We start from the raw sequence: 22,648 nt of genomic DNA on the forward strand, positions 1-22,648 counted from the left end.
TAATGATAATTTTGTTGCATCGTCAGACAAAATTTGCCGAATAATGATAATTTTGTTACATCGTCAGACAAAATTTGCCGAATAAGAAAATTTTGTGAGGTCACAGTGACCTCCCACGACCCCTAATGAGAATAACATTCAGGGGCGCCCCCTCCCCCCCCGAATGATCGTCTCGTTAGATGTTTTTTGTTTGATATGTGGGCAGCTCATATTTTATCAATCAATAAAACTGAAGTTTCATTCGGCAAATTGAGAATTCCTCCTCCCCCAAAATATTTTAGTTCGGGGCAGTTTAAAATGACCCCTCCTAAAAAGTTCAATGTCGCAGTCTGTCATCCCCCTCCCCCTGACGGGCGCCCCTGTTTAAGCGGAACAATCCAAACGCAGTCCCTTGGACGAGAAAAACGCATGACAATTTGGCGCGCCTTTCTCCAAACAATCAACAACCCTTGGCGGGAAATTGTGGTTTGGCAACCCTCCAAGCTTGTTGTTTGCGGATCTAGTTACGTAAGTAAAGAACACGGCTTTATAAAAACATGAAGTTTTGGTGGAAAATGTAGAATTTCCAAAACTAAACACCAAAGATGAGTCTTGTGGCAGTGTTGACCGTTTTTGCGGTTCTAAGCTGTTTAGATGCACGAGCCATTAAGGTATGTTACCTTTCATTCTACTCCATGCCCTTTTGTGTTGACAAAAACATCGTAGCGTACGTCAACGATGTTTACTTTGAAAGGAGGAGGTTGAAGCTTTTTAAGTCGTAGATGCGCGGATGTACGCTGAATGGGCTATTTAATGAATGAATGGTTGAGATGCTTTGCACATCTTTAGGGAAAGAGACGAAAAACCTGGTATCAGTAAAGATATCGATCATTTCAGTTTTCAGAATTATAAATGTAATTGAAAAAAATCATTCGCGGCTCTGTTACCGAAGTCGTGTAAAGCTTGGAATAGTAGATTTTTTTTTTGTTCAAAAGGTGAAGTAGATTTAATGTATAATTTATTAATTTTTTAAATATTTGCAGTCAAAAAACTTAATTGAATAAAAAGTTTCTCTAATTGAATTTGATATAAAAGTAAGTCTTTTATTTGAGAGCAGTCTTTATTAGTATGAGAGTTGGACCTCATTTCGAATTTGTTCCGGGGGGCGGGGGATGTATACGTAAAGCAAATTATACCAAAAAAAAAAAAAAGTAACTACCACGCTTACTTACACATATGGATTTCGGACTTGAGTTGAGCCAAATTAAACCTGAAATTTGAGGGGGAAATCAATAACAATTGAAAAATCAATTGATTTTTTAACAGAAATAATTTTACGATTTCGGAGATGAAATTTCCAGTGTTTACTTGACACCAGCGTTTAATGGGGGGGGGGGCAGAGTCTGAAAAGGTTGAGGACCCCTGATCTAAGAGATGATCGAAAAATGCGGAGTTATACGTAAAATGCTATTCATTAAATGTTTTACTTTTCTTCATAACTACGCATCTTAGATTTTTGTTTAATTGTTCGTTTCAAATTTCATTTAAAAAATACAATTGTGTAAATTTTTTACTGCATAGTTAATAGTTATTATGTAATTTATCTTTCTAAGATTGCCTTATGTGTTTGGGTTATTATTTTTGAAGTTTTCCAATTCATCAGTGGTACATTTAGTGTAAGTAAAAAAATTTAAAAAATCCTGAAATTATAGTCTGAAATCAAGGACGCATCAAGAAAGTATTCAAGGAGGAGGTGAGATTCGGATATTTACCCTTTTGCAAATTTCCAAACCTCCACCTATTAACATCGTCTCAAATTACTTTTTTTTTTTTTTTTTTTTGAATTTCTATTTCTTCAAAATTCCGGAGGGATGAATGCCATTCTTTATCTTAACGTCATCAGCGTTCTAAAATTGCTTTTTTTTTTTTAAGACTTCAATTTAAAACTTTCCAGAGGAGAGTTCTCCGAACCACTAATGTCATTTAAGATCGTCTAAAATTTGAGCTTTTGGAATTTCCAAAAACTTCCGGTACGAAATTCCGATCCCCATCACTTAAGTGTAAGAGATGTGCCCCTATTGTGTTTTTAAGGCTACAACTTCGGAAAAAATTTCGAGGAAGAGACCTTTTTTTTGTAACATTGTTCAAGATGGTCTAAAATTACGTTTTTGAAACTTCAGTACCGAAACTATGCCGAAGGAGAGTTCCTGCATCGCGGTTCAAGGAGGGGACCATTTCCCATCGCTCCGCCCTTGTCTGAAATGTACACAAAAATGTAACTTTTAATAATGTGGAAAAATCAGCAACAGAACAAAAATATTCGAAAATAGAGAGAGAGAGAGAACCTATTTAAAAAGTGAAATTCTTATTTACGACAACCTTTATTTTGTCAAAAACAAATTTATTATTTTTTACAGTAATTTCTTTCAAATGTAACATGTTATTAAGATTCATTATGATTTAATTATTTTTTGTCATTGCATTTTCTTTCCAATCGCAAATAGTTCGTTTCTTGAAAAGAAAAAAAAAGTGTGCTTCAAATGGTACTGGTACAACAAGGCTGTTGTATGGCTGGACACAAAGTCTCCCCTCCCCCTAGGTTCAAACGATAAAAAACTGTAAAGTTTGTGTAGAATTCAAATTAATGTTTGCTGTTGCCTATTTTTTTCTTTAAACGGTTAATTTGATTATTTAGAATGAGAAAGTTATCCCATGATTCCATAAATGACGTGCTAATGAATATGAAAATCAATCATGTAGAGAAATCGGACTGGGGGAAAAATAATTTAGCAAAACCTTAATAAAACTATTGGAAAATAAAAAATCAAAGGAAATTATATGGATTAATTGCTTCAAATGAAAAATAACGCTGGGCAAATTTCTTCCGACTACATGATTTGGTTGAAACTTGAAAACTTAAAGAAAAAGTTAGCTGAAGCTCAAAAAAAAAAAAAAAAATAATAATAATGCAGTGAATGAAAAACGAGGAAATAAAAACGAACAAAAGTACAGGCTGGAAAAAAGAATATTCTTGGAAGTAAAAGAAATAAATATAACTACGGAATATTTTTTTTTCCCCGAAAGTACCCGTACTTGTACCAGGGACCTTCCAAGGCCAATGACTCTTCCCATCAAAATTGAAAACAACCTCCCAAAAAACGAGAGCCTCCCCCCCCCTCTCAAAAAAAAAATCAAAGTCTTTGTAAAATTACCTCACCTCTAAAAATTTCAACGGTGCAGTCTGTTTAATTCATATTAAAAAATGCTTAAATCTAGATCTTGACCGATTCTATCCGTGCAAACAAAGTTGCTGGAGAGGGGGGAGGGGGGAGGTAATAAATTAAAAAAGAGAGAATTAAAAATAAGAGAGTGAGGATAATTTATTGAAAAAGCAAAATATTTCAAGCTGTGTTATTTGGATGCCTCACTTGCCAAATCGATTAACTCCATAAAAACAAAAAGTAGAGAAAAGTAATGAAGAAGATGGTGTTATCCACAGGAGTAAATAGGCCCTCGTGTTACATTTTCTGCCATCACATGGTCAGAAATGTACTAAACCAAAATTTTAATATAAATTCACATGCTAAGTATTGATTAAGCACTATTGAAGCAGAAATGATGACTTTTTTTAAAAGTGGAGTTAATCGATTTGGCAACTGAGGCATCCAGTTAACTTTGGAATTTTCTTGAATAACAACAAAATAAATAAGAATTGTAACTTCATTTCAAAATATCCACTACAACTAATGACACCTCCTGTCAAATTGAGAAGGAAACGAATGCCCAATGAGCTGAAATTGCCTAAAAGTGGGTTAAATTTCAAAGCTTTACCGTCATGACAATGTGTTTCAGGAGGAATCATGTTTCCATCCTTGGTGTGCCTTCCCTCAAATAGATGACGTTCCCGTTCAAATGTTACAGACCCCCGCCCGAACGAGAGCCCCCCTCCCCCCCAAAGAAAAAATTCTTCCCAAACATTCCCCAAAAATGGCGCAGGCTGCTTCAAGTCCTCATGGAAGGGGGGGGGGGAGACTTCCCATAGTATTGAATGAGTACAAAAAAAGGAAACTAAGTGTTTTGATTGTGTGCGGTGTCCTGCCTTTCCTCTACATTTTTGGGACAACTCGGCTACTCCAGTACCTCATCATCCCATAGACGGCGCTCTGACGAATGTAAACATCAGTAGATTCACTGTTTGTGTAGGCAGTAAGCTACCCAAACACACAAAATTCAATAACTTGCTTAAAATATAGAATTGTATCTATAATAGCTTATCGAAAGATTGCAATAACTAAAGACGAAGTTCTTATCCATATAGCGGATTAAAAAACTTTTAGTAACTGAGAACAAATCCTAACGACTATAAGAACCTAATGATTAAGCTGACCCGTCATTTAGGGGGGAAGGGGGGAGGGGGCAGGGCTTTATTTCTAATATGAAAAAAATCGCATAAAGTTGGTAAGTGTAGGTGCTAAGCTTCCACGCAAATTAAGACCTGATCCAGGAGGGGGAGGCATAATGCGGCAAAAGCCCCCTTTACTTGACTTTGAGAGATGTAGCGTACTTATGTTTTCCTCTGTACGCGCATTTTTAAAAATGCGCAACACGATTATGCATTGAGGGAGAATTTCAAATGGTTCCATGCGAGCCCTGTTGAGTTTACCTATAAGCTAAACAAGCTGAGTCGGATATGATTGAATGAAATGTTAGTTTCAGCTATTATTTTACATCAACTAAGTATGATGGGTACTTAATATTGCAACTGACCGACTGGTTCTTTTCTTTTTTAAATATATTTAACAATATTCTGTCAAACTTTTCTCAGAATGCTCTACTTCAGATGATATATTGTAATTTTCATGTGAGGTCGTGGTGCAATGAGGAGGGGGGAGGGGGGTGGATTCGGGGTAAAAACATCGATCAGTGGACTTGGCAGATTCTTTTCCAATACTAATACAGTAGTTTACACACATTCAAGGACTTTTGATCAAAAAAAAAAAAACCCTCTAGCAGTTGATTCTGCGCTAGTGATGTAAGACAAATATCAATTCATTTTTTTTAGTCATTGAAAGAAATTATTCTCACGTTCTTCTAGTGCTAACTGATATGAATGTTTTTTTTTCCTTTTAAACAATATATACGTCCGTTTATTTTGTATTTAGATTGACGATTTAGTATTTTACTATGAATCTGAAACCTCTGTCAAGTTTTAGATCCCGATCCCGCTTCGGACCCGGCTCATCTCTACAAGCTATAGCTTCCTTAGAGCCGCTGCTGTGTTGAGGAAACCCCAACTCACGAAAATTGTATTATTCATTCCTAAAAATTGACAAGTAATTGAAAAAAAAACAAACAAAAAACTACATATTTGCTTTCAAAAAAAGTGCTTGAAAATTTGGCAAAACGTAGTTACAAACTTTGAATTTTAAAAATTCTAACGAATGCAAGGGGAAGGGGAGAGACAAGGACGGATACAAGAGAGGGGCTATGGGGCGATCGACCCTACCATGAAGGACTTCTCCGACAATTTTTCGATGTCAAAGTTCATGAAGCGCGATTTTGCAAGACCTTCGATGATGTTAAGGGAAAGAAGGAGTTGGCGTTCCAGAAATTTTTCGGAATTCAAGTCTTAAAAACGCAATTGTAGGCTAGCTTGGACAACATTAGAGGACCAAATGGGGATCGAAACTCTCCACCGAAATTTATTATAGATTGAAGTTCCAAAAACGCAATTTTGGACCATCTTTGGTGATGTTAGGAGGAGGAGGAGAGGTTCAGCAGCCCTTCTCTTGGCATTTTTCAAAACTGAAATCTTAAAAACACCATTGTAGGCCCTCTTTTGATGATGGAGAATGCCGGATTCCCCCGCAATTTTACGATAGTTAAATCAAGAAATGCAATTTTAGAAGACCTTCAATGTGCTTGTGTAAGTTATAATCAGGATCTAAGCAATAGTATAATACTCAAATCTAAGCAATAGATATCAATCTCCCTTGAAACATTTCAGGAGCCGCCCTTGGGGAAAGGGCAAATTCAGCTCCTTGCTACATCCTGCATTAAAAATGTAAAAACCATGTCTCACTTTTCTGTAACATATTGGTTGAGATAATTTTTCGTGATTCACGTGCTTCGTATCCTGTTAATTAGTTTATCCCAAATTCAAAATTTCGGGAAGTTCTTTCTTTCTTTCTTTTATGTTTTTGGGTATTGCTTGCTTTTAGCTTACTTCTACTGCATACTGTTAATCTGTTTAGCATGAGGAAACAGGGTTGTCCTATTTGGTCCACCCCGGAAAAAACCTGGAAAAAATCGTTCCCCCCCCCCCCAAAAAAAAGAGCAAAATGATATTTTATTCACTTTTCAGTACACTAATTGTTTATATACATAGATATGTATATAAACAATTGATTGAAAAATATTTTAAAGTGAAAATGAAAAAATTAAATTCAGCTGAAGTTTATGTAAGTGTGTAGGGTCATTCCATAGAAATGTCAACCTCAACCTCAGAAATTTTTTTTCAGCAAAGCCCTAATTGTGACTTATCATTTCATTCAGCATACTTTCTAGCACATTAATCCAGTAACAGTTTGCAAAAATTTCATTCGGTATTTTTCTTCTGGCTCTAAACGTGCAAGGTTGTAGAAAAGGCTTAAAATACGCTAAAAACATGCGTCTAAGTTTTCTTGTGTAACGTAAAAGTTTTTGCAAATTTTTAAAAGAACTATTTTTATTCTAAAAGATTAGATGTTGGCCCAATAAAATTGACTGTTCTTTTTGCATACATTATAAGATACGTATTTTAATTAGTTTGGCTATTTTACTGAAAATATTTACGTTACGTTAGTCACGAAAATGAACTTTTTTCTGCATAAAAACTAAACCAGATGATTGAACCAAACATCACTTTTTATTTTCTTACATCTATGTTATATCTACTTAAAAAGTGCAAAATATTTATTTTTGTATCAGTAGATATAAAATAATTAGTGTGACTAACGCAACATTTGAGATGTGACTAACGTAACAGTTTGCATGTGACTAACATAACATTTTAAAAATGACTGCTAATATTTAAAACTTATTTAATTTAATGTACATTTTCATGAACAATTTTGAATAAGAAGCCATTCTATATTGATAAAACATATAAAGGGTGAAAAATACCAGTAATATTACATTGTAGACCTTCTGTCTATTTAAAAAAATAATTGTATAAAGGTCTTTAAAAATATACTTTCAATTTAAAGAATTATTATTAAAAAAAAAAGGGTGAGTAAAGCAAAATGAGTACTCTGCTGAATGTGCGTGCATTCAACGCAAGAATCCAAGCTAAATAATTAAGAAAATAGAAAGACAGTTTTAACAAAGAAGAACGTCTATTTTTAGAAAATACATCTCCACCTATTATTAAAATGAAGTAATGGCAGCTCGTTGGAAAACATTTGAAGATGTTACATGATACAGTGAGAATAAGCACTGCTGCCATATATTTCAGAAAATGCAAGAATGATCATTTAGAAATTCAAACATTTGCGGTGATATCCGGAAATAAAATTCATTCTGCAAAAATGTTTGAATATTTTTTTTCAATGTTACATTTTGATTCAGGATGCACAACACTATTCGTTCGATGAATTAGTAAACCTTGAAAAATAATATGCCATTGAAAAGTACTAGGAGTTTCTTATGACGATAATTAGTATATCTGCAGAATATTAGAATTCGGCGAAACTATCAACTTGAATAAAGTTATTTTTTTTAAAGAGAGATATATATATAAGATTTAATTAGCCCAAAATAATATTATTCAGTTTGTAAAAGCAGATTTTATTTATTTATTTATTTATTTTTCGCACATTCAAATTGAGTTAATTGAACTGAATCCTTCCATTTAATTTTTTACACTAATGTAGAAAAAAAGTAAAGAAAGAACCACAATGCAACGCAAAGGAGGTTCCTAAAAAGTGTAAAAGTAATATAAGAGCAAAAGATTAATTACAAAAAGTTTTTTATATGCATTCATTGCTTGCTATCCGATGGTTACGTTAGTCACGTTACGTTAGTCACACACAGTTTTTCGTAAACGCACCATTAAGGGCCAAAAAAGATTTATGTGTAATAAATCTGTAGTATATTTTTAAAAATAGACTGTTTGCCTCTTACAAATATATAGGCCAATGTTAAATGCCTGCGTAACTTTCAGAAAAATTTGCCTCGTAACATAAGCATTGTTTCTCAGGGTTGCAAAAATGTTACGTTAGTCACGATGCCTTTTTTGGCAAAAAAATACCTGCCAGCGCTTATTTTGCTTCAAATTCTTGGTAGAAATGAAAAATAGTCACCTTGTATATTTTAAATCTGCATATTAAAGCAAAAAACATTTATTTTTACTCCCGGTGTAGGTAAAAAGAGTAAGAAAATCAGCTGCGAATGTTACGTTAGTCACTATGGAATGACCCTGTATATAAATCAAATGAGTGTTAATAAGTTATAATGCATGTAATAGCATTTATAAAAACAAACACATCAGCTGCACATTTTAAGATGTTTATCTGTGATGTGGAGGCTTATTGCCCATAATAATATGCATTTATAAAATTAAAGAGTGGAAATAAAAAGTTTTTAAAGGTTGGAGTCGCAAAACATTAAAAATCATGTTATAAAAATTAAAAAGAAAACTACTTGATATTAATAAAGGAAATGTTGACATGACTTGAAATCTGTTCTCGTAATACAAATGCGATGATCAGCAACAGGCTTTGTACCCAGCTAGGCTGTTCCTAGTCAATTTATTAGTCCCCAACGAAGATTAATGGCCATTTTAAAGCTATCTACACCCTTGCTGATTATGGTCTCTTCGCGTACACTGTTCTGAGTACCCACAACCCTACTAAAATAGTAATTTGTATGACATTAACATATCCATAAAACATGCAGAGTACATAAATATTTTACTATAGGGTGACATCAATAAAAACTCGAAAAATATAACGGTTAAATGTTTTTAGTCTATAAATCTTCGTTTTATGTGTATGTCTGTAAACATTTCATTTGACTTTTCCATTGAGTTTAATTTCTACTATTGTAATATATAATGGTGTAATCACGCCCAATAGCTTATTCACATTTTTAAATTTTATTACTTTAAAGTAAATTATGATTTAAAATTAGATGCACCAAAGTGTGATGAAAATTTTTTTTTGGATTTATTAAATTCTAAAGTTAACAATCATTCTATTTTGATTAAATGATTAATTCATAAAAGATCATGCATAAGAATTATATACTAATTTTATTACACCATAACCATAAATTTATTCTTGAATAATCAGTTGATTTTTCATTTCGTTCATTTCGTCCCAATTTCTGCCGGCTTCCCGGACTTTTTAAAGAAAAGTGAACAAAACAGCAACCCTGCAAGGAAAACAATATATTACACTACCTTTATCCTTTCGTTTTGAAATGGATGGAAAAAAATATTACTCTACCTTTATCCTTCTTCGTTTTAAAATGGATAGAAAAAAATGTTGTAGTGAGAAATCTTTTACTTGTTACTTCCTTTTACAAAAAAGGAAGTATTGTATTCGCGAAAAAAATTTCACTCAAAAATCGGCCTTAATTTCCATTTTGCTCACCCCTGAATGAATGTTGAGTTTTTTTTTTTTTTTTTCTTTTCAACCCGACCACACGCGGATAAGTGCCTAAGAACGTGTAGAACCCCGAAATATCCATTTTGACAATCCCCGAGTTAATTACAACGAATTTTCTCGTGACGTCCGTATGTACGTATGTGCGTATGTATGTAGCATGAGTCAAGACGGTATGCCCTAGAAAGTTGAAATTTGGTATGTAGACTCCTAGTGGGGTATAGTTGTGCACCTCCCCTTTTGGTTGCAATCGGATGTTTCTAAAGGGGTCTTTTGCCCCTTTTTGGGGGGAAATCTTGTTAATTTCGATGCAAACTCAAGTGGTGTTATAATTTGGCGGACACTTGGCGATATATCGTCAGTCTTTTGGTCGCCAAATTTTGTCGCCAACTTGGCGACGAATTTGGCGATTTTTAAAAAAAAATATTTATTTATTTTTTAAATCTGGTTTCAATTTGGACACTGTTGGTGATATTTAGAGAGTTAACTATTGAATCACATTAAAATTGCCAATAATGGGGATGTAACATTAAGTTGGTGTAAAAGGAAGTTATGTGATGCACACATCAGCTCGTTTTTAGTTTAAAATGTGTTTCTTACAAAGTTAGAACAAGTTGGTAAAACTATACAATCAAGTTTTAAATTATTAGAAATTGTTAATTGTAAATGTAATGCTTTAAATAATTGTAATTTTTCTAGCATCCTTGAAAATAATTAAATAAGACTTTGAAACTCCTTGAAAAAATCTTCAATTTTCTCTCTCGTCAAGTGAAAATAAACCATGGTCTGAACGGCCAGGATGTTATTCTCTCGTTACATATTTGTAATAAATTATAGAAACGTGTTTCTGGCTTTTGCCGTTTGACTTTACAGCCACTAGCTAGTAGCTACTTTTTTTGCATTGGAAAAATATTTTCTTTAAAACTCGAGACACGTATTGTTTAATTTCACTTATTTAATTTCCACTCAAATACAATTCGGAAAATGCTTTCAACCGGACAAAAGTTACATCATTTCAAAAGCTTATCAAATTTCTATTAGACAGTACTTTATTGAGTTTTTAAAGCTGTAGTGAATTCACTTTCTAGTCGAGAATTTTTTTAACGAAAATATTTTGCAAGTGAAAACTATTTAATAAGGTGAAATAATAATTCCAAAAACTATTTTTCGTTTTCAGTTCGTTGTATCAAAATAAAGGATCATATTATGAACAGAACGTTTTTGTCTCAAGTTAAATTGATTGTGTTATAATGGGGTTGTTTGTTTCCTTCAGTCAAAAGAAGTACTTTTAGTCAGTGAAATTGATAGGATAAGCAAAAAAAAAAAAAATAACACTGACCCAGAAAATACTTTCATTTTCCCAACAGTTATTTTTTAATTAATTTTTTAAAATGTCCAATTTTTCAAACAAGGCGTGGTCTTGATGGCGTCACAAATGATACTATTTGGTGCATCTTTCTTCCGCGTTTCACGTTATGATAATCAAGAAGCGAATTAAAAATCCGCTCTACGCTTGCTATCAACCATATCGTTGCCAATACACGTGAGTAAAGATACGAATTAAATATTTTGCACTGTGAATGGCAACATTGAATGGTAATTCATCATTTGTGATGTCATCGGCAGAAGCGTAAATAATGAAAGCGAAGCGATTTAAGTATTTTTTTTTTAAATATTAAACTTGAACAAATTATTTAAAAAATGGTCAGATCCTATGTTTTTAAGCATGCTCTTTCGGAAAAAAATTCTTTCAAATTTTTGGAAACGACCCCATTCGGAAAATGCTTTCAACCGGACAAAAGTTACATCATTTCAAAAGCTTATCAAATTTCTATTAGACAGTATTTTATTGAGTTTTTAAAGCTGCAGTGAAGAAGAAAGCACTTTATAGTCGAGAATTTTCTTAATGAAAATATTTTCCAAGTGAAAACTATTTAACGGAAGGAGAAATTAATTCCAAAAAATAATTTTCGTTTCCAGTTCGTTGTATCAAAAGAAAGAATCATGTTATAAGCAGAAAGTTTTTGTCTCTAGTTAAATTGATTGTGTCATGATTTCTAATGAAACGTTTTTTTCTTTCAGTCAACCCCATCTAGTATTTGCTCAGCGATGACCCCTTGCGGCTGGGAAGTATATAAGCCCTATGTGAGGACAGTTGAGTTCTTTATGAAAAGCCCGTAAGTATACCTATCATAGTATCTTAAACAACATCAATAAAGAATGTTTCATTCATATGTCACCTCTTAAACATGCGTTCTCTCAGTAGTACACAGGGCTGCGAATTCCCTAAAAGTAAGGGGTGCAGTTTTGGGGCGAAGGAGTCGGATTCCGGAGTCGAAGGTTTCAAACTCCAAGAGTTGGAGTCTGTTATTTTTTCTCAAAGCCTGCAACTCTGCCAGTACTTGCGGAGTCGAAGTCGGACTGATTTTGGGGTAAAAGAGTCGATTCGGGAGTAGACGGTATAAAACTCCGAGAGTTGGAGTCGATCATTTTTTCTCAAATCCTGCAAATCTGCCAGTGCTCGCGGAGTCTGAGTCGACTGATTTTTAGGTAAGAGTCGCAGTCTAGAGTCGAAGGTTTGCAACTCCAAGAGTTGGAGTCGGTCATTTTTTCTCAAAGCATACAACTCTGCCAATGCTTGCAGAGTCCGAGTTGGACTGATTTTGGGGTTGCAGAGTCGGGATCCCGAGTAGAAGGTTTTATATTCCAAGAGTCGGAGTCGGTCATTTTTTCTCGAAGTCTGCGACTCTGCCAATGGCGGAGTCGGAGGCGCCAAAATTGTCGGAGTCGGTCATTATCCCTACGATTCCGCAGCTCTGGTTGTACACCGATTATCCAAAGGCCCTTGTCATGGCATAAACCGCAGACTTTGGAACTTTTAGAGGAGTGTGTTTAGGAGCTTTTTTACTTTCTGGGAAGGGGGGGAGCGTTACGTCATTGCTCTTGGAGGGGATGGTTAATGAATTTAGCTTTCATTCAAGCGTTTTTCGGTATCTCTCAATTATGCCCCGATACATTGTTCTTTTCTTCTTCCCCCCTTCCGATTCGTTCCAAAACACCTGCTTTTCAAAAAAAAAAAAAAATGGCGAGCAAAAAAAACTTAATGCCCCCTTCGCTGGCAAAACCGCAAAACCTACAATCAGCAATGATGTGAGCATTTAAACTCTCAAGGTTGCTTGTTTTCCAACCTGTTATTAGTTCGCGCCAAACTGGTGGTGAATTTCGAATTCAGACACTGAGTTTGTTTCAGTTGACTGAATTGAAAGTAGGTAATTAGGTCAGAAAGGTCACTCACAAATGGTTTAGGGTTCAAAATAATTGATTTTATTTAATATAGTTTTTAAAATGTCAGAACAAAAGTCCAATGTTTCTAAAACACAAGTGAAACATTTTAATATATTAGAACGACGGTCATGACTGCCGCCCCCTTTAGTGGCAAAACATTGCCCTGCATTTTGGGGACCGTTATTTCAAAAAAGAGCCCCTATTTGAGCACAAAATTTCCCTTTCCAACAATGAATGACCCCCTCCAAAACCGAAAGTTGGATCTGCCCCCCCCCCCCCCTGCTTATGAAGTATGTACTTCATGAGTCTCGTGCCGACCGGCGCTAAGGACGAGCGAGATTACGTACTATTATAGCAAATATGACTAGTATGCTCTCCTACAGCACATCGCGCTCCGCCGTTAATTCGGAACCTTTGATGCTGCCATCTGCCGAATGTTTTAGCAACTTAAAACTCGTTAGTCTATGCAACCAAGAAAAATGGGCTCCTCTTAAAGTTTAGAATGTTTCGTTACCTCGTTCGACTCTCTATTCCCAGTGATTCTCGTCCAGAATCAGGGGGCTATCAGCCTCGAGAATTTCTCGAGGGTGATAGCCAGCGAAGGGGAGATTTGACACTTCAAGGGGGCGATAAGTTCTTGAGGGGCGATAGGGGAGATCAGTAATTAAAAGACAAGATAAGGGAGGCAATAGACTCTCTGCTCTCCCCCTCCCCTACATGACGGGTTGGAGGGGGGGGGCGAATGACTTTTACGCTTACGGTTTTCAACCGCCACCCCCTTGAGTAGACTGTAAATCCGCCCCTGATTCTCGAGGGAATGAGGTGCCAGACAGATTTCACATCACCCACTGGTCAAGGATTTTCCATTAATACTTTCCACTTCTCTGCCACTGAAGCCCTTGTTTTATTATTATTAATGCAGTTTTAGATTTCGGACACCAACAAAAACGTTTTTTTTTTTTTTTTTAAATACTTTTGAAAGCGGTATTCTATGTTCTTGCACTTAATGTTGTAGGCAGTGCCTAAAAGTTTAGAATTAAACTAAAAATTTTAAATTTAATAAATACAACTTCTAACCCTCGTAAACAGATATCGTAATTCGTAACTGGAATATACAGGCTGCTCCTGAATGCCGTGTACAAATTTGGAATGGAAGTGCAAAACACAAAAACAAGTAAGAATCTCTCAGGAACATATGGTCGTAAACGCTGATGTGCTACATGCACACAAAGAAACCGACGAATGTGAAGCAGATCATAAATTTATTACTCAAAGACGATTTTACAGGATATTTTAGATGTTATGAAGATTTTAAACCCATTCTTTGAAGCTGCAATTAATAACTCTAAAATACGTATCGCAAACACAATGGAGCGAAGAAGGAAAATTTTTCAAAATGGTTCGTAAATGCGACGCTCGGTACGTTGTGATTGCGACGTGTATTCTACAGCTGCAGTCGCATCATTACAACAAACCCTTCTCCATAACTGAAATGTTGAATCAAACTTTATTTATGTTATAATTTATCATTATTTGTTATCTTTTTCGTATCTTTCATTGTCTGGCTTCGTGTGCCCTATGCTCCTGAGTGATTCTTGTTTGTTGTCGCCACTCTTAAGTTTGTACACGGCATTCAGGGTCACCCTATTATAATCTAGCTCTGGTAGAAAGATGTGTGGGCTTTGACTGGTTCATTTATGTTGAGAAGATCAGTGCAACTCGATTAATCGTTATCCATAAAGCAAAGTCATAGTGTGAAAAAATGTAGGTGCTTTCCTCACCCCATATTTTCAAGCGTTCCCATCCCTCAAGAGCAATGACTCAACCTCCCCCACCCCCAATGCTACAAAGATCCCCAAAAGAACAAAAGCACCACTCCCCCTAAAAAGAGAAAAATACCCTTGACCCCCCCTTCCCCAAAAATTTCAATGGCGCAATCTGCGCCATGATTCTCCTTCCCCTCCCTCCCCCCTTCGATTGGCAGCCACCACTGCTATTTTAATACATTTTAAGCTAAAATGGAAGTCAAATTCTCAGAGCCAAACTAAGCACCTATTTTACTTATTATTATCGAACAATGTATATCGTTATTTATGTAAAATTCTTACTTTGTCTTTACAGATGCGATTGTCCCAGCGATCAGAGATGTGTGCGCTACAGTGACGACATTTCCATCTCTGCATATGTACATCGATGCTCGCCATCAGCAGACGATAGTAATCATTTGACTGGAGAGAGTAATTCCTCTCCGTTCGAGTAACACAATCAATCAACCCTGTTTTTAACTGATCGCTTCATGCTGTTATTTATTGGAATGCCGGCATTCATATTGTACATAATTCAGCTGCTTTCATGTCATTAAATATTTTATACAAAGTTAGTGTTGTGTCTTGATTAATATCAACGCTGGATCTGCACCTTTTCTGAGTGGGATAGAATGGAAGTAATACACTGTATGACCTAAAGAATTAGAACATTTTCGAAAATTCACATTTTTACGGATTTCTCGAGAAATAAGAAATTAATTACTCTTTAATCTTTTTTCGGCTCATAACACGCAGTTTTCCGTCAGACGTTACTAAATTTTCAGAATATTTGACAGCATACAAGAGAAACTTAATAATAAAATTTGAAATTTAAAGATTGAAAATTCAATGAAATATGAACATTTAAAGCAGTTAATTTTTCACTGCGCATGCACGAAACATAACAATTTATAAACTTCATAATCAAAAGCCCAGACAGTTCCTACAACTCATAACAAAACTCCAGCTGGATATCTTTAAAATTTGAAAAGTTATCAGCGATTGAATGAGCCGAATTTCTATAATTCTTGGATAGGCGACGAATCGTGAGGGAGGGATCATTCGCCAATAATTCGTTTTCGTCATGTACCACTCTGCACGATAACAGGAATGTTGCCGGTTTGCAAACGACCCCTTACGATCCGTCGCCTATCCAAGAATTATTGAAATTCGGCTCATTAGATCGCTGATATATTTTTTTTAATTTAAAAGACATCGAGCTGGAATTTTTTTTATGAGTTGCAGGATCTATTTGCGCTTTGGATTATAAAAGTTATAAATTGCTATCTTTCGAGCATGCTCAGTAAAAATTCAATTGCTTTAAACGTTTATATTTCATCAAATTTTCAATATCTTAACTTCAGATTTTATTGCTATGTTTCTCTTGTATGCTGTCAAATATTCTGAAAGTTTAATAACGTTTGACGGAAAACTTTGCGTGTTATGAGCCGAAAACCTTCAAATAAAATTTATATTTTTGAAAGAAATGCTTTTATCTTCTTGGCTTATTCTAGTTTTAACTCTTTTCCCTGTATAGTGGGTGAAAAACTGGGTAGACGGGGCAATGCGTCCCACACTTTAAACAAACGAACTTAAAAAAAAAAACTTGTGCCTCTCCCTTCTGTTTCCATTGAAACCCGTACCCTCCAGCCACTTCGGCCACTATACTTCGGCATACCTCTAAAATCTATCCATCTACTCTAGTCACTCTTTAAGGTGTAAATTCTACAAGGCTTTCTACCCCTTCGCTTGCTATTTCTTGGTTCTACGTTCTAAACTTCACTGTTATTTTTTTCTTAAAATTCTAAACCACATTTACACTTAAAATTAGTTTAATTGGTTTTAAAAACAAAGGGGGTGGGGGAGCTTTTTTTTTATCCTAGAAAAAAGTCAGATTTTTCAAATTTGCAATACTTTTGACCAGTATTGTACATTCAAATGCTGAAAAAGACAGTATTTAATTGAAAAAATCGTGTTTCGCGCCTTTTCATAGGTTTACGAAAAAACAATTTTGTAATTGTTGAAATTGGCTAAAGAATAGAATAACAAGGGTACAGGGGCGGACTGGTCCGCCAGCTCATCGGCACATGGGCCGGTGCGCCTTTGGGTCATCGCGAACACAAGCGCAATCAAATTCTTTTGCCTTTTGCCCTCATGAAAATATTTTTATCTTCATTAAAAGCGTTATGTACTATTGTTGGCAGAGGAGAGTCACATTGAGTATTGTTTTACTATAAACTATGACTTCGTAGTACCATGAGAAATGATCGGCAAGTCGAAAAAGAGTATCAAATCGAAGGTAAAAAAAATTTCCCTGTCGTCTTATCTTTACAACGCCCCTTTCAAACTGAATGGTTTGAACAGAAAATCCTACATTTAGGCTGTTAAATAGGCTTCCTATTCCCCACTCTAATCTCTAATGTCACCAAAGATAGCTTGAAACAGAATTTTGAAAAATTTAATTTCGAAAAGTTTCGTTGGGAAGCCATTTACACCTCCTTCTCTCCTGACGTAGCTAAACTAGGGTAGGTTAAATTAAAAAAAGAGAGAAAACCCATAAGTACAATATGTTTTCAAAATCCAGGAGGGAAGGGAGGGGGGGTAATTGACTCCCCTACCTTGGTTATCCAAATGACGGGACATGTTCTCTTGAGTTTCATGCAATTTTAGAGAGAATACAGACGCTAATAAAAACATCATTTTCCTTCACAATTAAAAGTAGAATTCTCCTCGTTTACCATACTCTTTATCTCAAACGGTGGGTCGCGACCCCCAGGAGGGTAGCGGGATGTGTCCAGGGGAGTTGCGAGATATAGAAGAAAAGTTTAAAGAAAATTAATTTATTGCTGTGCGTCGATGTCATAGGTCATCTTTGTTTGTTTGTTTTTCGTACAGAGTGTAATGATAGAACTTGAATGTGCGCCAATTCAATAACTGTCATAAAACTACTGCATTATTATATAATCAGTTAGATCTACTACTGTCTCTTATTATAAAAAAATAATAGTTTAAAAAACTAAAAAAACACGCTTTCGTAGCAAAATGAACTAAAAAGTGAAAAATAATCTTTGGATGATAGTAGTTGACCAATCACTTAATTTTAATGTAATGCAAAAAAGCGTGGGGTGCTGTCTATTTACATTTTTGCTTGGACAACAAATGGAAGAAATTCAAGACAACTGATAAGAAGCCCCCCACACTTTTTTGTATTACATTAAAATTAAGTGATTGGTCAACTACTATCATCCAAAGATTATTTTTCACTTTTTAGTTCATTTTGCTACGAAAGCGTGTTTTTTTAGTTTTTTAAACTATTATTTTATTTTTCTGCTTTTTAGTCTTATGTTGGAGAATTATCAAGTGACGAAATTATTTATAAAACGAGTGCGAGGTAATATCATAAAGTTAAGACAAGGGCACCCCGATGGGAAGCTACTGTGAGTCATCGATGTATGTTTGCAGAAATCATATTTATATTACTTTGAAAATTTGAGATGCATTTGAATAAAAGTTTTGTTCAACAATGGTCTGATCAGCAATGAATTTCCAATTGAAGGCTCACCTAAATTTTGGCATGAAATTAGTTAAAAACAATTATATTTCATGTTCTAATTACCTTGGAACATTGGAACAAATTTTGTCTGATGCAGAAAAATTAAAGGTTTTTGTAGATATTTTTAAATAATTTTTGCGAGCATTTTTTGATGTATTTTTTTTTTATTTTTCCTTTTTCACATTGTTGGATTTATGCCAAAATATTGATTAAAATTGGAGGAAACTAACAATTAAAAGGGTTAGTTAATTAATTTGATTATAGAATATTGCATTGTCATCGGGTCTGAGATCGCGTGCCAAATTTCAAAAGAATCCGATTGCAGGAAGTGGGCGAAATTTGAGCTGCAAGATTCCATTACAAGATGCATACATACATACATACATACATACATACATACATACATACAGGTGAAGCTAATAAAAGCGTGTTAATAATTCGAGAGACAAAAATTCATATTTATTTTACTAGTTGCTTGTGTTTCTGAGGATAAACTTAACCATTTGGTTAGTTTTTAGTTATTGTTTTAGGGGTTCAAATAGAGTTAAACTTTGGGGGGTTGCCAAAACACTTAGTCTAACAAGAAGTTCCGTCTAGAACTATACGAGCCTACTTTCCCGTATACCCATACTACTTTCTAGTACCTGATCAATATTCTCAAAAATAGCTAAAATCGCAAATTGTTTCAAACATATTTTTGCTAATTTCTAGGAATAAAGTATTCCTCACACATCTAAAAAAATTAAAAAAAAAGCAGCACCTTTTAAACAAAGCAGCAAATACACTTTTTTCCCTTAAAAAATTCTTTAACAGCTTTCAAAACGAAAAAATAATAATTAAAATTAATAAGCTTATTAAAATAAATACATCATATCAAAAAAAAAAAAAAAAAAAAAAACGTTTCTTTTTCCCCTGTTGCCAAAAATATTTTTTTAATGAATTAATGCACTTACCAAAATAAATAAAAACAATAAAATGTCAACTTAAAGAAATACGTTTCATTGTCAAAAAAAAAAAAAAAAAAAAATCGTCTGCGCATATCGTTATGTAGAAACATAAATGACTTTGAGTTTATTCGCAGAAAACTGAATACCTAAATTATAAAAACATAATTTTTGATAATCTTAGGTTATATTAGAGGAAAGGGTATTATATTTTCTCAAAAATTTTCCGAAGTTTAAGTCTTAAAAATGCGATGTAGACCATGTTTAGTAACATTAGGGGCTCGGCAATTCTTAACATTTGAAATTGCAGAAAAAGTCTTAAACTGTTTTCGATGTTGTTAGAAGCAAGGGCAGATCCAGCTTCAGGTTTGGAAGGGGTCTGGAAAGGGGTTCACCCCCCAGAAAAAAAAAATTTGAAATAGTAGTTTTAAAAACGCAGTTTTAGAGTTCTTCGTGATGTTAGGTGGAAGAAAGGTACGAGGAGCTCCAAGGCTATTTTTAGAAATTTAAGTCTTATAAATGTGGTTATAGTCCATATTTATAGTTTGGGTGAGGAATGAGACTCAGGAACTGTCCATAATCGATTTTTTAAAAAACAGATAGAATTATGTCCCCCCTCCCACTACCTCTTTAATTGTTCATAATTGAAGTTCCAAAAACGCAATGGTAGACAATTTTTGATGCTGTTACCGAAAGGAGGTTCTGGAGCTCTCCCCTGGAAAATTTTCGAAATTGATGTCCTAAAAATGAAGTTCTTGTGCAATATCCCATGGTATTAGGAAGATAATTTCAAAGGCTGATGTCCCAAACGGTTCACACCTTAAATATTATGAAATTGTAGTTTTGAAAACCAAAATATTCACACTCTTTGATGATATTAAAGAAAGGAGGTCTGAGGCCCTCGTTCGAATATTTTCCAAAATTGAAGTCTTAAAACATGAGTGTAAGACCATATTTGGTAACGTTAGGGACACTGCAGTTTTTCAAAACTGTAGCTCCAAAAATGCAATTTTAAACGATTTTTGATGTTTTCAGCTGATTGGAGGATTTTCCTTGGAAATTTTGCGAAATTAAAGCCCAGGAAACGAAATTTGAGATACTCCGTAATAACTTTGGATCAGGAGAGGGTTTCGGAGAAGAAAATTTTTGAAGACTTGCTTGTTTTCAGACGAAATAGAAAAAAGGAGGAAATTAAAGAAAGAGGGAGGATGATGCACGCAATTCACCACCAATGAAGTCGTTGAAAAATTTAACTGTCGAGATTTCTTTTTGAAAGAAATAACGATTTTTTTCCCCAACATTATTTATTTTTTCCTTCTTAAAATCACTGCGTTTTCCCAAGATGCGTTCTTTTCTTCTGTGCAATGATAAAGAATATTTTTTAATATGAGCACAGATATATATCTCTCTCACTGGCGACATGTGGTGATACACTGGATTTGTTTCAAGTAAATTTACTTGCATTGTAGCAATGAAAAGAAAAAAAAAAAAAAAATCCAACTGCGTTTCTAGGTGAAATACAATCGAATTAGGTATTAACGAGCCCTGATTTAACGAGAACCTGGATTGAACGAGGAAATCAGAATTAATTGTTTGGTACAATGTTAAGTCTATGGGAACATAACTTGCTTTTAACGAACAAACCCCGTTTAAGCCGAGCAATACTTTGTGATTCATAAAATTTCTATTGACTTTTCGCTCAGTTTATGGGTTTTGATATGTAGAAAAGCTTCAAACTATTTTGGAAGTCTGGGGTGATAATGACGATGTGTTTCGAGCCATAAGCATATCTCGAAAAACAGTAAAGCAAGCGAGAGACGATAAGACAGTTCAAAGCATGTTAACTAAAACTGTACATAAATGAAAATCATACAAATCAATTGTGTTTGAATTCATGATTTTTTGCACGCACCCGTTTTTTACGAACCCTCGCTTATAACAAGCAAATATCACGGTTCCTTCGTGCTCGTTACAAGCGAGTTCGACTGTACTAAATTTCAATTTTTTTTTAAACCCAACCAAAAATGTTGGGGGTGCGGCGTACCCCCTGGTACCCCAGTAAATCCGCCTATTGGGGGGGGGGGAGATCCTCGGTCTTCCTCTGGCAAATGTTCAAAATGGACTCCGAAAATCAGGCTGCTTTGTAAAAGTTTCGGGAAAGGAAGGGAGGTTCCCTCTCGATTTTTTTTTTTTTTTTTTTTTTCAAAATTCCAGCCAGTTTTTGGCTGTATTTGATGACATTAAGGGAATGGGGGAATATTTTCGACATTGAACTCTGAAAAATTTAATTACACGCTATCTTTGGTGACATTAGGGGAGTGAGGGGGTTTGGCAATCTACTTTGGAATTTTTTTTTCAGGAAAGCTGTTAAGACCCAATTTTTGACTATCTTTGGTGATTTTTGGGCGATTCTCCTGCGAAATTTTTTCGACAATGCAATCTTACAGACGCTGAGAGGTTATTTCCCAAGATTTCTATCACTTCTAAAGAGACATACGACTACTAAAAGCAAGCTGTTCAGACATAATTTTTTTTACCACCTTTGGGGATTTTAGGGCTGTTTTCCTACGGAAATTTTTTGACAGTGAAATCTTACAGATGAAATTTTAGACTATGTTTGGTAACGATAGAGGAAAAGGGACGAGGTTCCCTGCCGACATTTCTATCAAAACTGAAGTGAACTCTAGTCCATCTTCGAAAAGGAAAGGTTTGGGAGCTCTCTCGCCAAAATTCCTAAAAAAATGAATTTTGATCTTTTTCTGACATTAAGGGGTTGGCGAAGGTTCGGGGGCTCTCTCACGAAATTTCCTAAAAAACTAAATTTTCAAACTTTTTCTGACGTTAAGAGAATGGCAAAGGTTCGAGGCTATCTTCAGAAAGGTTTCGTGCATTTACTTTTTAAAAACACAATTTTGGGCTACTTTTGCTGACATTGAAAAAAAGAGGAGATTTGGTGGGTCTTTGGAAATTTTTCGCTACTGCAGCTTGTAAAACGCTATTGTAGGCTACCTTTGATGACGTTAGGATGATGCCTTAAAGCCAAATGGGGGGGGGGGAAATATTCAAGTGACTCTGTCCTTAAATTTTTCGAAATTGACATCCTAATAACCTGGATTTAGGCAGTTTAGTAACAATAAGAGGAAGACGGGCGCACGGTTTTAATGAAACTTTCTCTCTCTCTCTTTTTTTTTGCGTCATGAAAAAGCGAATTTAGACAGTTTCATAACGATAACAGGAAGAGAGAAAGGGGATTGAAATATGTTTCTGAAAATTTTTTTAGGAGACAATTTACGCCATCTTTTTGGTAAAGAAAGATTTGGAGTCTTATTCGTGAAAATTAAAAACGAAATTTTAAAGTATCGTTGGTTATGTTATTAGGAGAATGAAAATTATTCGGAAGCTTGCTGCAGAAAAATTCTGCGTGTTAAAGTCATA

At 34.8% G+C, this 22,648-nt stretch overlaps 1 protein-coding gene across 1 annotated transcript; it reads left to right on the forward strand.

The window, feature by feature from the left end:
• The first annotated feature begins 474 nt into the window (after positions 1-474).
• Positions 475-15,282, forward strand: LOC129224688 (uncharacterized). Its single transcript, XM_054859233.1, has 3 exons — positions 475-650; positions 11,709-11,803; positions 15,033-15,282. The coding sequence occupies exons 1-3, from the start codon at positions 585-587 to the stop codon at positions 15,169-15,171; spliced, it is 300 nt and encodes a 99-aa protein (XP_054715208.1). The 5' UTR covers positions 475-584; the 3' UTR covers positions 15,172-15,282.
• Positions 15,283-22,648: the final 7,366 nt, after the last annotated feature.

This window comes from Uloborus diversus, chromosome 6 (genome assembly GCF_026930045.1).
Source record: "Uloborus diversus isolate 005 chromosome 6, Udiv.v.3.1, whole genome shotgun sequence".
NCBI lineage: Eukaryota > Metazoa > Arthropoda > Arachnida > Araneae > Uloboridae > Uloborus > Uloborus diversus.

Coding starts and splice junctions, on each gene's coding strand:
- LOC129224688 (XM_054859233.1), top strand. CDS start 585: ATGAGTCTTGTGGCAGTGTTGACCGTTTTTGCGGTTCTAAGCTGTTTA. Junction 651..11,708: donor TAGATGCACGAGCCATTAAG/GTATGTTACCTT, acceptor TTTTTCTTTCAG/TCAACCCCATCTAGTATTTG. Junction 11,804..15,032: donor GAGTTCTTTATGAAAAGCCC/GTAAGTATACCT, acceptor TTGTCTTTACAG/ATGCGATTGTCCCAGCGATC.